At 37.6% G+C, this 19,494-nt stretch overlaps 1 protein-coding gene across 2 annotated transcripts in view; it reads left to right on the forward strand.

Moving 5' to 3' along the window:
• Positions 1-19,494, forward strand: part of NPFFR2 (neuropeptide FF receptor 2) — a 144,628-nt gene that overhangs the window by 118,349 nt on the left and 6,785 nt on the right. For both annotated transcript variants that reach the window (XM_072117373.1, XM_072117363.1), the window contains 2 exons: positions 7,669-7,997; positions 10,490-10,589. In XM_072117373.1, the coding sequence (XP_071973474.1) occupies positions 7,676-7,997; positions 10,490-10,589 (422 nt within the window). In that variant the 5' untranslated portion in view covers positions 7,669-7,675. The remainder of the gene's footprint in view (positions 1-7,668; positions 7,998-10,489; positions 10,590-19,494) is intronic.

Here is a 19,494-nt window from a genome sequence, read left to right on the forward strand (position 1 = left end):
TCCTATAGACCTGTAACCTACCCCTTACATACCTCCTCTTTAATTTACCACATTGTGGCAGATTTATGAAAAGTGTCATAAGGTTGGACAGGGCAGAGTTAGACTAAACAGTCTTATGCTACACAAGATTCATATAAGTGTCTTATGCTGGATGATAAACCTGTCATAGTTTAAGACTGTCAAGACTATGCCCTGACAGAACCTAGGACAAAATTCTGTCATTTTTGGCGCATAGTCTTTTTTGCACAAAGCACTCCCCCTTTTCATAAGAAATGATCTTTTTGTCAAACTTGTCATAGGAATGACAGAAAACTGTCTAAACCAGGGCTGCACTGCCTTTTTCGGTCCGGGGGCCACATTGTTATACCACTAGCCTTCAAAACCTGAGATGTGCCAAAAACTAGAGTACAGCTCAAATCCCCCCCAAGAAACTACTACAGCATAATACTGCATTTGTACAATAGACCCCAGAGCAGACTACAATACAGTGCACAAACAAGATGATAATAATGATGATGGAAAGTGTCTGAACCCATGCCAATAGCCAACCAGGTATTCATATTTATTATTGGTTGCACAGGGCTGATTCTTGCCTTTTTGCTGCATGAGGTGAAAAGAATATAACTACTATAATACTGCCACCTATATACAAGAATGTAACTATTATTATATTGGCCCTATGTACAAGAATATAACCACTATAATACTGGCCCCTAATATAACTACTATAATTTTACAGACAAAAAGAAAAAGACAGCTCAACGATAGCAGATCTGGAATACAAATGTAAGAGGTGGCTGAGTGCTGGAACCCTTCATTTTTCATGTATTGTTACATAACTACTATAATACTCCACCTTATGTACAAGAATACAATTACTATAATACTGCCCGCTATGTACTGGAATATAACTACTGTAAAACTTATTTTCCCCCCTTCCACTGACAGCTAGCCCTTTCCCCCTCTCTCCTCACTCAGGCAGCCCCCCTCCATGTGTGCTACCCTCTTCTCACACAGCAACCTCTTCCCATTTTTCACAAAGCAAGTCCCCCAGGTTTAGTCCCACCTGCCCCCAAATCTACTACCCCTCTCCCCAGGTCTGGTCCCCCCACCCTCCAGGTCAAGTCCCCCCTGCTCCCAAGTTTAGTTCCCACCACCATGTCTAGGTTGCCCTTCCCTGCAGATCTAGTTTCCCCACCTGCCCCCAGGTCTAGTTCCACACTCCCCTCCCAGCTCCCTGAGGGTCTGGGGGCCGCATACGGCTCACAGGCCATGGACTGTGCACTCCTGGTATAAACCCTTTTATAAATGTGGTGCAGACAGTTTTTTAGTGCAAATTACAACTAATTTCTACAGTGAATAGGTTAATAAATCTTCCCCATTGAGCATTAATCTAAAATAATTGAAACAATTACTAGGCAGCGTTGCAAACAAGTTTGTAAGATTATTATATGTGTGTGTTGATCTGATCTCCTTTGTGGTTAGTCTGTGTGGAACAGTCCATACCATAAGTGAGAGTATGACTTTTTAAACTGATCATTGACTCTTTTTATCCACGACAATGGAAAAACATCACAACATCTTTATTGTAGAGATTGCTGAAGGTCATTTCAGAACATAGTCAAAAAATAGTTCAGTTTCAGAAAGAGAATACTTCAAATCATGTTCTTGTTTGTCTGCTGCTGAGCAAACAGTAGATGATATCCTGCCACTGATGTACAGATGCCATCAGTCCTGGCTGTCTTGTCCTAGATGAAGATTTTTAACCATTAAAGGCATGCACTAGTCTCATCAACAGGATAACATATCTGGGATATCTTGGCATAATGCAAAAAATTATTCAGGAATAAAGATGGAATAATATTCATACTGTTCCCTGTCCCATGGAAATGTAACTGTCTTTAGCTGTTCATGTAATGTTGTTCCAAGGTCTGATAGGATTGATAGCGCATAGAAATATTGATATATCTATCATTTGAAAATAAGAAGTTGCGCTGGATTATTCTTAACAGAAGCCTAGAGAGTTTAAAAGCATAGGGTGCTGAGGCAGGGCTAAAAAGTGTTTTTGATTATTTTAGTAACCAAATGATGTTTGACAGTAATGTTATATTTAATGAGTGCTAGAAGGGGGCATAATACAAATTCCAAATGTTTTATTAGCCCCTTCCTGCCATTCCCTTTTTTTATTTTGCATTTCTGTTTTTTATACCTCATTTTTTTTAAATCTATAACTTTTTTATCCTTTTATGTATGGAGCTTTATAAGGCCTTTTTTTCAGCATAACCAATTGTACTTCCTAGTGGTAGTATTTAATTTTCCATGCCATGTACTGGGAGAAAGGAAAAATAATGCAGTGAACTTGTTGAAAAAACGCTTATGCAACATTTTCTTTTGGACTCTGCACCCCATGTTGACAAAAATACAAAATGTAGATATTTTTACTAATTTATTGAACAAGAAAAACTGAAATATCACATGAGTATTCAGACCCTATGCTCAGTATTGAGTAGAAGCACCTTTTGAGCTAGTACAGCAAAAAGTTTTTCACACCTGGATTTGGGGATCACCTGCCATTCTTCCTTAGAGATCCTCTACAGTTCCCTCCGGTTGGTTGGTGAACGTTGCTGAGCAGCCATTTTCAAGTCTCTCCAGAGATAGGCCCCTTCCACACTCGCGTTGCATTTCACGTCAGAGTTTGATCAGGGTGCGATCAGGGTTTGGTCAGTGAAAAACGCACATTTTGCATCAGAGTGCAATCAGTTTTCAGTCAGTGTTTGTTCAGTGTCTCAGTTTTTCACGCACGTTTTTGATGCAATTTCAATGCAATTTCAATGCATGTGTCTCAGAGTGCAATGCGTTTTTGATGCATCTTCATAAACTTGTATGGTGCGTTTTTCACGCGCGTGACTTGCAAAAGTCGAGCATGTCGAGATTTAAATGCGCGTTAAAAAAACGCGCGTGTGCGCGTGGAAAAATATGCAAGTCTGAAAAGACCCATTGGTTACAATGGGTCAGAGTGCAATGCAAGTTCTGCACGTCAAAAGCACGCAAGTGTGAAAGGGGCCATACTCAATAGGCTCTGGCTGGGCCAGTTAAGATTAGTCAAAAAGTTGTTTTGAAGCCACTGCTTTGTTATTTTAGCGGTGTGCTTAGGGTCATTGTCTTGTTCCAGAGCACTGTGGAGGTCTGAGGTCCAGAGAACTCTGGAAGAGGTTTTCATCCAGGATATCTCTGTACTTGGCCGCATTCATCTTTCCTTCAATTGCAACCAGTCGACCTGTCCCTGCAGCTGAGAAACACCCCGATAGCATGATGTTACCACCACCATGTTTCACTGTTGGGATTGTATTTGGAAGGTGATGAGCAGTGCCTGGTTTTCTCCACACATACAGCTTAGAATTAACACCAAATAGTTCAATCTTTGTCTCATCAGACCAAAGAATCTTATTTCTCATATTCTGGGAGTCATTCATGTGTTTTTTTGCAAATGTAAGCTAGCTTCATATATCGTTAACCAACATATGATGTACAGTTACAGTCACATGTCGGAAAGGGGATCATTTTTCTATTATTGTATATAACTGTATTTTTGTATATGATATTGTAAATTTAGTAGCCAGGGAATAAAACTTCAACAGCAAGTATCTAATTTTATATGTAAATATCAGTATAGATACTGTATGTGAGACAATTCACATTTTGAACATTGTCTGAGCCCAATGAATATTTTGAAACCAGTAATAACATATGCTAGTTATACATAAGATGTATGGTAGTACTAAATATTACATACAGGGTACCTGGAAGTGTGGAGTAAATTAGTTTTGCATCAAAGACTGTACATTGAGAAATAATTTCCTATAAATGAAATGCGCGCTTCTGGTTCCTTTTATCAAATGGCATCAATTTACTGCACAGCCCATGCTGTTGCTGTTGCTAAGTAGACAATTAAAGTGTGGTACGCTCATGACACATATGTGTGATCTTTCCGGCTTGTGCAGTAGAGTATATAAGGCATGCTCTACTTCCCTTTCTAAATGAGAAGTCCCCTGACAACAGCTCAGAGCTCTCAGTGTTTCTATGGTAAACTAGAAGCACTTCATCATAATTTGTGCACAGTTGTTATATGAGAGAGAATTAGAAGCTATTCCTAAGCATGATTTCCAACATTATTTTTATTAGTAGGTTATTACAATGTGTTGCTGTTGTTAGGCATCAATAATATGATTATAATTTTTTTATAATTTTTTTCCTGCTCAAAATGTTACTTCCACCCATCCTAAATTCTTCTAAATTTCATATTTGTGGACAGATTTTCTCTTTTATTATGAGGTAAAAAAAAAATGTAGCTCAAGGAAAAGATGCTAATTGTATGTTTGGGCCATCATAGTAGCATTTAATATTTTGGAAGAGAACATTATGTAAAGGTCCTAATAAACTGTGTCCAGACTAATTAAGCAATTAATTATGAAGCTATTAAGTTTAATAGTGCTGTTCACTATAAAGTACTTTGTGGGAAACAAATTAATTAGAGATTTAATGTCTCAATATATCCTGCAATGAATGCAGGGCAACCATTAAGAATACTTCAGAATGGTAAAATGTATCTACTACTTTGTGTGCCCGATTCTATTATGCTTTTTTAATATTTTTGTGTATTAGACTTAGGTATCCAGTGTTTAAATCACAACTACTGTTATGTAGGGCTTTGTGTCTTTAGTTTTTTATGCTTTTTTATAATTTAGTGCCCTTGCCATTGGTTTTCATCACTTTTCTTTTCTGCTTCACTAGCTGCCTCTTTATCGTCTAAAGATAACTGTGTAATGTCTCTAGACAGCTAATTCTTTTGACTTTTTCTGGTCTTCTGTAAAAGGTTTGGTGAAATGTTCCATCTTTTTAAACTTTATTAAGATGAAAGAAGTTTAACAAGCTTTGTGAGGTTAAAGATAAAATCAGTAATTATTTTATATATCACCTTATATATGAACCTAGATGTTTTAGCAGGCATTTATTGATGGTGCCCCTTATTATCTGGTTGCCTTATAGTCCGAAAAATATGGTACTGTAAAATTCTCCCTTTTTTAATGTTTACCGCTTTTTTGCTTTTAAGCCTTTACATTTTTTTTTAGCTCATTTTTGGTATCTTCTACAAATAAATAAATAAACACATATGTAATATAAAAATATATTTATCTGTAAAAATAAAACTACAAAGACAAAGTATAGAAAACAAATTGTTACAATTCATTACTATTGTACCATAGTTTTGCAATAGTATTAAATATAGTCTGTTATAATCTGTCACGGGTGCTCCTGCGACCCATGTGCCTTCCTGTGCCTCTGGATCCCTTATGCAGCCTCACTTACCATTCCTCTCTCCAGTGGTGCTCCAGCGCGTTGATAATTGGTGCAGGTTGACCGCCTTCCCTGATCAAATTGCCAGCCCTCCTTTCTGTCCCCTGCCAGATCTTTGTGCCTCATGCCTTTGAGAAAGCTTTCCTATTGTAACCCTGCGCATTTATAGTGACTTACTGTTGTGACCTTGTTTCCGTTCCTGACTTCGCTCATCTGCCGCCAGCCTTCTGCCTGTTTCCCGACTCAGATCCAATACCTCCTGTTCTGATCTCCTGCTTGACCACAACTCCATTTCTGGCTTACAATTCTTAACCTTGCCTTAGCCACCACGGCAAGCAAAGTCGTGCCTGTGGAGCGACCTGGTGGTATCCCACCACAGCAAGTCCAACCCGTTTTGTGGCGGGCTCTGGTGAAAATGAAGGGCTTGCGGTGGTACAGTGAGTCCACTACCCCTGATTCTGACATAATCAATTAATGGATTGTAACAATTTGTATTCTATACATTGTCTATGCAAGTTTATATTAATGTATTTATTTTTATTAATATTACTTGTACTTGTTTATGTATTTTTAGAAGGTATCCTAAATGAGATGCAATGAAAAATATAATAAATTGATTTTTAAAGGGTTTTAATGAACAAAGGGGTTTACAAAGGAAAGACGATGATTCCAAACAAAAAACATAGCCTGGAAGAAGCCACATATGGCAAAACCCTGGATTGTGCACAAGTCTTTGGGGGTACTACATGTGAGTTTTATTTTATAGCCTGTTTTTAATCTTACGTTATGAGTAGAAAAATAAAAAGTTTAATTCCCTGTGAAGAAAATAATCTGTTCTTTTTTTTATATTGCCTCTAAGTAGAGTATGGCTACAGCTTTATGTGGGCCGCTCTGTTGGGATTTAAAAGTGCATACCAAGAGGCTAATCTGCAGAAGTTCTGATCTAGACCTTAGAAAAGGACTAGTCTTCTTCAATATTGGAACCTATGTAAAAAGGACTTGTAATGTCTGAATTTATTCCGAGCATAGAAATTATAAGAAACTGTACCTGTAAGATATAAGGCAAAAAGTGGCTGCTCAATCTACATCATTAAAATACATATGGTGTTGTAGCTTATTTAAGAGAGTATTATCACAGTTTACACACAGCTAGTAAAGATGGGTCTTTCATACTTAGCCGAGGCATCATGGGATTTCTTGCATGCAAATCTGGAAATTAAGTCAGGTAGGGTATGTAGGCATGAAAAGTTGTGTTTTTGCTGTAGGTTTTCTTTAATATACAGTAAGTAATGAAATCTGTGATGCATTTTGTTGTACCTTACCTATATATAAGAAATTAATCATACCATTTCATATGATTTTAACTTGAAATCTAAAGGTGCAAATCACCTTAGATTTCTTAGCTTATACTCGAGTCAATAAAAAAAATAACACCATACCTTTCTGACGCCTCCCGCAAGTCCTCTTCTTGCTTCCAATGCTCCGGTGCCTCTTGGGTCCTTCAGGCCCTCTTCGGGTCCTGCAACTCCTCTTTGGCTCCTCTTTAGGTCCTTATATACTGCAGATGCTGGAAGGCTATATACTTGGGGGGAAGACCTGGCAGACTACATACTAGGGGGGCTGGCAGGCTATATATTGCAGGCGTTGGCAGGCTATATACTGGGGGGGCAGGGGCTGGCAGGCTACATACTAGGGGGGCTGGCTAGCTATATACTGCAGGGGCTGGTAGGCTATATAATATGGGGGCAGGGGATGGGCTGGCTATATACTGAAGGGGCAGGCAGGCTATATACTGGGGGGGATGGCTATATACTCCTGGGGCTGACAGTCTATATACAGGTGGGCAGGGGCTGGCTGGCTATGTAATGGGAGATATGGGCTGGTCAGTTTTATACTGGCTGGAGGCTGTGACCAAGGCATTTCCAAACCTAGGCTTATACTCGAGTCAATAGGTATTCCCAGTTTTTTGTGTCAAAATTAGGTACCTCGGCTTATACTCGAGTATATACAGTAATAATCAAGTTTTATTTTGTTTATTTATCAAATGGTAAAATATATACACAATTTTATTGGAAAACTGAATGGGTAATGGCAGAATAGTAGCAAGAATCTTAAACTTTCTTGAAAGTTAAAGAGGAAAATGAAAAATACAAAGACTAATATATTTTTTTACTTTTCCTTTATTTTGGGAACTAAAATGAGATTGCTTTTGATGCTTTATAGTTTTCATTTCCTCAGCAGTTTTATACAATGTGAAGATTAGGTAATAAGAGGATTTTGTTCATAACTGATTACTTTCTCTTTATCTTCAAGGTTTACTATGAATGAAAAGATGGAAATGAATGTGTCTCTGATATGGACTCCAAGGAAAACTATCAACAGAACACAGACTAACGCAGAAGGAAACATATCTTATATAGACTTCTATATGCATCGACCCTCCATTGCAGCAGTATTTATTATCTCATACTTGCTGATCTTTATCCTGTGCATGCTAGGCAATGGAGTAGTGTGCTTCATTGTTCTCAGTAGCAAGCATATGAGAACAGTTACTAATCTCTTCATCCTGAATCTAGCAGTCAGTGACTTGTTAGTTGGGGTCTTCTGCATGCCAACAACTTTGGTTGATAACATCATTTCAGGTATTACATTTCGTACTTCGAATGAAAAAAAAAATAACTGGTTTCAGCTTAAGCCTGTTTTACATTTTGCATTGATTTATTGTTGAAAAACTAAATCCGTATATTATGTATTATACAGTATATAATATCTATAAATACTTTTTTTTTACTTCTTTTGGTAGATTTCTAATAACCTTTCCAATATAGATTACAACAGGGTCAGATAAAGCCGAGAGGTTTGGTATTCATAACAGCTATGCCGTGTAGCTAGAAGCATAGTGAGTCCGGATAATCACTATGGATTCTTTTCTCTCCCCCTGCTATTTGGTGAAGGAAACTATAGTTTCTTTCTTACGAGAGACTGTAATGGTACATTGAAAGCTTTCTTTATTAACCATTTTATCCATTTACTGTCATACATTTTAGCTGTCATAAAGCAGACACACCAATAATGTACTGCATATGTATATACATGTATATGCCTATGTTGTTAAGAAGTAGACTAATTCAATAAAATAGACACATTAGAGCTTTGACATTTTTCTATTTTATGATAGCAGAGTATGTAAAGTATGAAGAATAAAGGCTCCCTTTATGAGGCTTCAAAAGAAGTTTAGTAATGTCTTGTTCATTAGTAACCAAGAAGCATCTGATGTGAGGTCATTAGTAAACCATTCTTATATGACACCTTCAGGCTTTTATGAGTTAATCCTGTCAGAAAGGAAGTGGCAGCTGTATACAGCTAATGTTGTTATTGATGAAGACAGGGTGAGAAGGTGGGTGTCATAAGCGTAAAGATGGTAATTAAATCTGAACCTGCTGATTGAAAGTGTAAGAAGTGTAAACTAAGACAGTGGAAAAGTAGGAAACAAACAATTTCCATAAATCCGAATAATTCCTTAATGTAATGTGTCCCTCGAAAATTAAATGTTACCAAGTTAAACATATATTTTAGGAATTCATAAAGTTTTTTTTTTCATTTTTCCCATGTCACTATTTACATTTATTATTACTTTATTCTGTGATTTCCAAAATGGCCGCTAGACTAATATAATGACTTTTTCTAATTCTGTAGAGGTCTTCTTAGCAGCAATTTCCTTATTACATTATGTCATAGGCAATATTATTATAGACATAGAGTATAACAGAAATAAACATTAATGAGTAAAAGTCCAGGTTTTATGTCATGTAAAATTGGACATTTACTTTCAACACTCTATGACAGCTAATCCTTTCTGTCTGACTCTCCCATACAAATAATTTGTCAAACATGCTTGTTTTTCTCCATAAGTTGCTTTCAGGCACCTAGTAGCTGTTTATCAGCCCTGTGAGCAATAGGATTGAGCATGTTGAAATGCAATTTACCCAACCCTCACATAACAGCTTTCTACAGGAGATTGGACAGTGACACTTAGGGGGAGATTGGCCATTAGTCCTTTGTAGTTTCTTGGTGTATAATTGTCGCAAATTTTTGCACAAACATCATTTTTGCAGTTTTTTTAGTGAGAAAAAAATGCAACCATAAAGTCACGCAATGGTGGAAAAAATACACCACAGAGTGTGCAACACCATGCAACACCACATTTATCAACTGAGAATTTTCAAAAGAATGCAAAAGTTTTTGCTCAATTTTATGTTTGAGGTATCTGAGAATTTCCTGTGCAAAAACATCGCAAAAAAGCAGAAATTGAGCAGATGTTAAACATACGTGCGATTGGTGCAGTCTATTCGAATAGAGCACACACAGCTGATCATCACAGTCACATCATAAGGAATTTAACACTGCACATACACCGGACTATAAATCCAAATGTTAAAAACCTGCCAGTCTAACATATAGACAACTGCTCAAAATCCTGCCTAATGATAAATCTCCCCCTTGATGTCCAGTCCTACAGAAAAAATGGTCTCCAAGTCCTATGTACAGATAATTGCTTATTACCTCATGAAGCATTTATTACATGCAATATCAGACATACAATAAAACAATAAGAGCCCCTACAAGTATGTATCCTATTTCATCTGCTAGGAGTTTTCCTTTTTTACCTTTGGCTAATTGATTTTGCTAATTGACTGGATTTTTATATTAAGCTAAATTAAGTATGTTCTGTTGAGTTGATGGCAGCAAAAGAAGTGCACATTTGCATAAAAATGTTTATCTAAATTAACAATAGGGAAGACTCTCTATGAGTCAATAAAGATCTATATGCTAATGTAAACTAAATATGGCCACTATTGGGAAATGTTTATAATGTAAATGGCATGATATTTCCTTTTATTTACTCTCTGTTTTCGTGAGACATTTAATGCAAATGGAAACCATTATACAACGTCTGGTTTAATTAAAATGGAATTTAAAAGCTTTCGTGTAACTTGCTTCAAGGTTGTTCAGAAAATGTTTATTATAAAAGGATCATGTAATGCATTTCACCTTAAATGTTCCATTGGATTAATGGATAATTCTATTTGTATTCATAGCACAAAGCATTTCTGTCATTTATCTTTCTTCGTAGGGTGGCCTTTTGGAAATACAATATGTAAACTAAGTGGAATGGTGCAGGGAATTTCTGTTTCTGCCTCTGTCTTCACATTGGTTGCGATAGCTGTGGACAGGTGAGTGATAAGTTATGGCAGAAGTAATAATTTTAACAATATTTCTTGTTATATTCTGAAGGTCATTTTGCTTATAATGTATTTAAGTGAATTGTAATTAGAACAGAACATTTGGTAAAAATATCAAGGAACTTAATATTTTTACCAAAAATATGTTGTCAGTTTTCTGAAATTGAGCCATTTGTTATTCAAGTGGAGAATAGGTGGTAAACCATTAAAGGAAACCTGTCATCAAAGCACAATCAACAGGAAAAAATAAACCTTACTCAACCCCCACCCATTGTGCCCTTGTTGAAAAGTAAAGTGCAGGCATCCCAGCTTAAACCTACCTCCTCCTACCAGCAAAATTATACCCCAAACTTTTTCTGTCTTTGTTTATGTTGCCTCTGCCCACCACCGCATGGCTTCGCCCATCACAGAGTGCTTGAAATGGTGACAAAATCTGCAGTTTCTAAAACATTGTACACTGCTGAATTCACGGTGCAGTGAGAGGGACAACATTCTGATAAGGACAGGTAGTGGACAGGGAGAGGGCTTCCTTTCTCCCTAGGCTGAGGTATGAATAGACACTGAACAGACAATCAAAAGAAGGAGGTGAGGTTCACTGGCAGCCTGGAGAAACAGAACTCTTCTATTCAGAAATGGATTCTATGTCTACTCATTTGCATATCAGAAACACGGTTGTGATTATAGGACATCTACCACTAGAATGAAATATTGTTAACCAAGAACACTGACATAGTGGTGTGTCCCTTCTGTCAGGATCTGCTCTTCTTTCATCTTCTTAAAACCTTTTTTAATGAAAAATATGTTTTAAAAATAATGCAAATTTGCCTGAGAGGCTCCAGGATTCATAGATTTCAATGGAGCCTGGAGCCCATCATGCTCATTAGCATCATTTCTAAAAAATTTTTTTAAAAAAACCAAGGGCTTAAGAAGCTAAAAAAGCTGATCCTGAGAGAGAGGCATACACCTGCATGTAAGTGTGCTTGGCTAACATTCCTTCATCCTGGTAGTAGATTTTCTATTAGGTACAGTGCCTCAGTAGCAGAGAAATTAAGAATATATGGAGAGGACTTTTAACACTTTACCAGCTGATATTACTGGTGTGAGGGGTAAAATTCTGGTAAGAGGTTTTTTTTTTTACTATAATCATGATGCAATGAGATTGTTTTGTTGTACAGACTGAGGTGCATAGAGAGGACAATCACATACTTGGATATGGGAATTTAGCTGACCAGACTAAAAAGGCTATCCTTCCAGTTTCAGAGAGCAGCATTGCATAATCCTCCCCTCTCTCCTCAGTGAGCAGTTAGCAGCAATCTCTCCCATCTCTACTTACTGTCCAGTTTCTTTCCTATACATATGATATGGACTCATAGACATAAACACCATATACAAAATTAAAACTGCTTTTCTGATGGGTTGAACTGAGGAGAATAGCAAAGGAAATACTGGTTGTGACATTTATAAAGTAGTAGACAAATGGGTCCTTTATGGCAAGAGCTATTGATTTGAGACAACAAATGATCAGAGAATCATTTAATGGTATTTCCAAGAAATACTTAATAACTCTATCTTAAAGTGAAAGACATCAAATGCACCTCAGAAGTGTCAAAATTATTGCCTTAATATTTGATATTATGTCTCGGCAATAATTCTAATTAAATGATTTTCCTCTTACTGAGTTCTGTATTTGAAATATTTAGTATTCACTATCAAGAACCTAATGATCATAGCCATATAAAATTGGGGTGGGCAAAGTTATAGTGCTGCTGAGTCATTTCCCCTTTTCACCTTTTGTTTTAATGGCAATCCAGCCATGAATTTAGTAATAAAGAATGTGGCTATAACTGCATTAAATTTAGAATCCAATGACACACATCGTAAAGTCAGTAAAGGGCAGGAATGCCATTTACAAGAAAGGATTAATTCCAAATGTAATGTTTCCCTTAGTAATTGTTACACTGTTTCAGATTTTTCACATTACTGATGTAGGAGTGCATTCTAAGTATTTAACAAATGATTTATTCATTTACAACATGAAGTGATCAATGTGAAAAGTATTAGAAAATATGAATATTTCGATTCATACTTAACAGTGTTCATCAATAATACATTTGTTTCATTCCTTCCTTACAAATTCTGGACTTAATTTGTAATATTTTATTCATGAGAAGAATGTTTGTGGGATAAAAAGCAATGGTGGATTATGTTGAAAACATATGGAAACACAGTAGGAAAAACTGTGAATCCTAGAAGACATAAGACAGTTAAAGAGAACCCGTCATGCAAAATAACCCCCCTAAACTAAATATATTTTCATAAACTGCCATTAGAGAGCATTGCCTCTATCCCTTCATTGTCCCTCCACATGCCTGTAAACATAAGCAATGAGGTCCTAAAGCTGTATGCAAATGACCTGTGAAATGTCCAATGAAGCATTAGCATATTCAAGCTGTCCAGCTTATTCATGAGTGGGAGGCACAGCCACACCCCCAGTGCATGACTGACAGCCTGTATAATGATGTGAGGCTGTATAATGATGTGCTTCCTGGTGCTGGTGGCCACACCCCCTGCAGCCTGTGTGTGCATGTGTGTGTGTTTAGGAGAGACACAGCAGCTCCAGGCAGCCATGTTACAGCAGAACATGTCAGATTCATGTGTAGCTGATGTCTGTGTCTCTCACCTGTATATTAGGAGGATGCAGCATGTCAGCAGATGCAGGACACACACTAGCCATGCTTTACTATACATTACACACAGACATGAGCAGGGGGAGGAGAGGGGGGGGGTAACAGGGGTGACATCACTGCTTCTGACCATGTGACCAACCTCATTTACATAATAAAGAATAGATGTTTTTACAATGAATAATGTATGAAATAACTAGATAAAGGCTGGGATGGGATCCTTGTGAGCTGCTCCAACAGGTAGTAGTGACAGGACAAGTGACACAGACCTGATGACAGGTGTCCTTTAAAGTCGTTGTCATACCTATCGTGAACTTTTGTACAAACACTCATGGATTGAAGGGTACAAAACTCAAATGGAATGCCGTAAAAACCCCTAGAACCAAAAAATGTTTTCAGATAATCTGTATGCAAAATCCTTTAGAAGACGCATTCCTGAAGAATGTAGCACTTCATTCACCCGAAGTGTAGAGTACAAAATACATTACTTTGTAGTTTGTAGTCTCATTGGATTTTTCTTGAACTCACACAGACTGTCCACCCTGACTTGAGGTGCGCAGTCATTTTAACGACTGGATCCTTTTTTTGACAGCACTGTACCATTTCTTGTTTTCTGCTATTTCTTCCAATATATGATAAGGTGTATGACCACCTTTTGTTGTACTTTATGGGATCACACAGGTACAGTCTAGTCGTAGAACTAATGGCTTCTAGTGTCATGATCCTCAGAGGATTAAAAGCGATGTTTACAGTAAGAATCAATTAGAGGAAAATGCTAAACTACTTTAGAAAACTGGTGATTTAAAATTTCAATTTTATACTGAAGAGATTAGACAGCAAATGCAGAAAACCTTAATGGAAAATGTACAGTAGTCATTTTATGAGAGAAATAACTGGTACGGTATAAAAATAACAAAACAGAGGTAAAAAAAAAACTGTTCATGGCTATTGACCTTAGAATTTTCAAATAGATCTTCATTAGAAATGAAAAAAAGAAATGAAAAAAAAAAATATAAAATGTTAAAACACTTTGACAATAAAGAAAAATAAAAACTATACCTTTAAACAATTAAAATAATAAAGATTACTTCAACCCCTAATACATTATGCCATACATGTACATTATAATGTAATTAAGGATAGCACAATGTTATAGATCCATAGAAAATTGTACATATACTGCAATGCTGTAGTATTGTTGTATATGGTAGGAATAATTAGACCCTTGAAATCTTGAAAGTAGTAAAAAAAAATAAATAAATAAAAATGAAAAAAAAATAAAATCCCCCCTTTCTTTAGAACTGACAGGAAAATAAAAAAAAATAAAATCATAAACATGTTAGGTATAGCTGTGTCCCAAAAGTCCAGATCTATCAAAAAATAAAAACGGCCATTCCCAGTGGTGAGCCCCGTAACGTAAAATAAGGTCCAAATGTCTGAAACACCACATTTTTGTTGTTTTGCAACACATGAAAAATTCCCCAAAATGGTAGCAATGATAACATAATCACGTCCCAGAAAAAAGGATATCTTACACAGCTCCATACGCCGAAATATAAAAAATTTATTGGTGTCACAATAAGACAAAATTAAGAAAGCAAAAGGTTTTAATTTTTAAAAATCTATTAAAACATAATAAAACCTATATAAATGTGTTATGCCCATGATCATATTGAGCAAAAGAATAAATAAGTGGTGTCATTTGAAGTGTAAAGTGAAAGACAGAAAAACTGTATCCATGAGAATTTGGCAGTTATTTCCTTCAGATAGTGTACTCCTTCACTGGAGACCAGCTGTGTTTCATTAAACTCATTGGAGTTGATTAGAAAAGGTACACACCTGTCTATATAAGACCTCACAACTCCATAATTTTTAAATGGATGAAGTTTGGGACAACCACAACTCTTCCTTGACCTGGCCATTCAGCCAAACTCAGCAATCATGGGAGAAGAGCCTTGGTGAGAAAGGTAGAGGAATCCCAAGATCACTGTGGCTGAACTCCAGAGATGCAGTTGTGAGATGGGAAAAAGTCAACTGCAGCCCTCCACTACCCTGTTTCCCCGAAAATAAGACAGTGTCTTATATTAATTTTTGCTCCTAAAGAGGCACTAGGTCTTATTTTCAGGGGATGCATTATTTTTTCATGAACAAGAATTGACATTTCTTGTTGAACAAAAATTAACATTTATTAATAAACTGTAGACATATAATCACATACATTAGCATAACCAGCCACAAAAGAATTTATTTCCATATACAAACAAGCTTTTTTTACTTAAAGTCTTATTAACTTGTGGTACATCCTTATAACTGTCCAAACTTCCATCAAGACTTTGTTACCACTATCAGTATTATTCATATACAGTCATATCATCGTCTTCTGGAACATCATCATAACCTTTCAAATCCTGAATTTCGTGGTGACTTCCTTGTAATTCCATTTCTTTTGACTCCATTTCGATTAAAATCAATGGCCCCAGTCTCTCATGTTTAGCAATGGCACTTTCTTTAAAGGAGGACTTCTTGTCAAGATAGCCTGCTCGTAGCGCATTTGCAACGCATCCGTCGGTAATTCTATCCCATGAATTTTTCACCCATGTCACAACCTCTTGTAGTTTAGGCTTCACGAAGTTTCCACACTGGTTTCGCTCCATTCTATTTTCAATGTAGTCATTTATTTCCATGCGCAAATTGTCCTTGAATGGCTTATTTATTGCAATGTCAAGTGTCTGGAGATAGGCCGTCATTCCTGCTGGAATCATTATGGAATCTATTCTTCTTTCATGAAGACATTTCTTCATGTCTTTAGCACGGTGTGTGCTGGCGGCATCCCAGATTAGCAGACCTCTTTGGCTCCCTCGCATAACAAGGGGAAACATTAAATCGACCCACTTCCTTATAACTGCTTGCGTGCCCCAGGCCTTTTCAGTTTCAAGGATAAAAACGCCTGAAACACGTTCGATTTTATCCTTCTTGCCCTTCGTAATAATTAAAGGTGTGACTTTAGTGCCATCCACATGAATTGCTAAAATACAGGTAACTCGTGCACTTTCGTAACCAGTGGAAGGAATATAGATTGAGGATGCACCCCGCTGATCAATTGTTGTTTGAGACACTTGACCCATAAAAACTGCAGTTTCATCCATAGCAATAATGTTGGCAAGATTATATTTAGAAAAGTCAATGTCATCAATAAAGGACTTGAATGCAAATGCACGTTTAATTATTTCTGCATCTTCCAGCTTAAAAAGTGTTGTGGATCGTCTTAAAGACAACTCACTCCGCTAAAGGAAACTATCCAGCCAGTGTTTCGATGCTTTGAATTCTTCGGGGGCTATGTCGAACTGTGGTGCCGTTGCAAGGGCGAATTCTTGAATCTGGGCCCTACTCACAACCAAAGCCTTTGCTCTTCTGTCAGCAACCCATTCACAGATGAGATCTTCTAGCTCAGAAAATAATGGTTGCCGACCTGATCCACACTTGCGTTTCTTAGCATTTCCATTATCCACTTGTTGACTGAATTTATTGTAATCCGCTTGCCATTTTCGGACTAATCGGATATCTATCATTTTCTCTTTGCAGAAAGTAGTAAGGTTTTTGCCCTGCGAGTCTTCGACGATTCCTTTCTTGTACTCGACAGAATAACTTTTTCTTCTGGCACTCAAATTCTCGTACTTTACCGAAAAACAGTAGGGGACAGACCTTTCACCAGAAAAGCGGGTACTCCCCAAAAGATTCACACTCAAAAGATCCCAGAAAGTCACAAACAATAAGGATTGTCACCAGCCTGATTTTAACACTTAGGGGCCCGAAAACAAAAGTGTCTTAAAACTGACAGGAAAACCGTCAGATGTCTCACAGATTGACACTGTTAATTACCCATCAATTGAAGTAATTAACTCAATTGGATACCTCCTGTTGCTACATCCGGTCACTAGAGGGCGCTAACCAATAACATTACTTGAACACTTTGACATCTTCCTGTAACTCCTACCCACCCCTTCACATTCTGTTTAATTACATCAATTACATTAAATTGTCCAATGTCCCAACTCACCTTTGCATGCAGGGACCTCATATGGTGGGCTTCTTCAGTGCTGTGGTGGTCATTTTCACACACCGCTGCTGGACAGGTGACACAGCAGCAGCGGATTTCTAGCAGATGCAGTGGGCACAGGAAACATCCACCAGGTATGGCAGTGCCCACCATGTCCCTTCCCACTGCTCCAGCGATAAATCTGTCATCTGTGTCACCGCTGCCCCAGCGCTGAACCTGATGGCTGGACACAGATAATGAAAAGATCACTGCCGCTTCATTCACTGAGGGCTGCCGGCAGTGCTTTTCCCCGTCACACTGTAACGGGAGCTGCTCCCACACGGCGGCTGTCCGCAATTGCCGGCAGTTCAACTTTCCCGGGCAGTCACTCAGGTTACACGGAGAGGAGGAAGGGGGAGCTGCGGGGGGGGGGGGGGATACGGATGTCGATGTTCGGGATCTGACTGCCACTAGGTCTTACTTTCAGGGGAGGCCTTATATTTGAAAACCTACTGAAAACGGCAGTAGGTCTTATTTTCGGGACAGGTCCTATTTTCGGGGAAACACGGTAGTTGGGGCTTTATGGTAAAGTGTGGCAAAGGAAGCCTCATCTCAGTGCAAGACATATGAAAGCCTGCACACAGCTTAAAAACATATGAAGGGCTACCTGACTATCAAAAATAAGATTCGCTGCTCTTATGAGGAGAAGATTGAACTTTTTGGTGTTAATTCTAAGTGGTATGTGGGAGAAAAGCACTGTTCATCATCTGCCAGATACCATCCCAACAGTGAAACATGGTGATGGCAGCATTATGCTGCAGGGACAGGACGACTGGTTGCAATTGAATGAAGGATAAATGCAACCAAGTACAGAGATATCCTGGTTGAATACCTTTTCCAGAGTGGTCTGGATCTTTGACTGTGCCAAAGATTCACCTTCCAACAATGACCCTAAGCACACAGCTAAAATAACAAAGAAGTGGCTTCTGAACACCTCTGTGACCCTGACCTAAAGAGTATCTCTGGAGAGTCTTTAAAATGCCTGTCCACCAAAGTTCAACATCCAACCTGAGAGAATTGGAGAGAATCCGCAAAGAAGAATGGCAGAAGATCCCTAAATCCAGGTGTAAACAACTTTTTGCATCATTCCCAAGACGACTCATGGCTGTACTAGCTCAAAAGGTGCTTCTACTCAATACTGAGCAAAGCGTCTGAATACTAATGACTACGTGATATTTCAGTTTTTCTTCTTTAATAAATTAGCAAAAATATCTACATTTCAGAAGGAGTGCAGAGCGTGCAATAACACCTTTGTGACCTCCCATACAGACTTTTATGTTGGTCACTAAGGGGCCTAGGGCAAGGCTGACACAATTGACACAATTTGTGCAGATGATGCGCAGGACCTATTGGAGGTCATGGGTCTGTCTGTGGTAAAGCCTGCTCAGTCCAGCCACTGGCAGGACCAAGCAATATGCCTGTTGGCCTATGCAAGAACATAGGCCGAAACTTCTAATGCACTGCAATCCATGGTTATTGTAGTGCATTAGTATGAACTGGTTAACAAATGATCACTCCAAAAGCAAGCTTCAAACTACGGAATCCAGGATGAGAATTAAGGAGAAAAATGTTCAAAAATTTTTTTAAAAGTTTAAAAAGAGAGACCTGCTGGTCATCCTACTAACAGAAATTCACATGGGATAAATAAAGGCAAGAGGGAGAATCACATATATTTTCTATCCTCATCCTGGATTCCGTTGTTTAAAGCTGGACTTATTGGTTTTGACTTGTATTCTTGGGGCAAAGGCTATCTGTGCTCACGGATCCACAGAGGAACTACAAGACTCAGCATTCTCAGGTGAGCTGACAATGAACTACGTTTTTTTTTTGTATTACATGATCACTAGTTCATATGCTAGCAATGTAAAATTAAATAAAAAAAAAAAAAAAAATATATATATATATATATATATATATATATAAAATAAATAAAAAATTTAAATACAATCATTCAAATTTCAAAATATAAAACAATGTACAGTTAAAAAATGAAAAATGTAAAAAACACAATAACACAACACAAAATTCTTAATCTATAAAAACATATAAACAGTCATTAAAAATGTGCCCAAATGTCTGAATTGACACTTTTTTGCTGTTTTGCAACACATAAAAA

Source organism: Engystomops pustulosus, chromosome 1, assembly GCF_040894005.1.
Source record: "Engystomops pustulosus chromosome 1, aEngPut4.maternal, whole genome shotgun sequence".
NCBI lineage: Eukaryota > Metazoa > Chordata > Amphibia > Anura > Leptodactylidae > Engystomops > Engystomops pustulosus.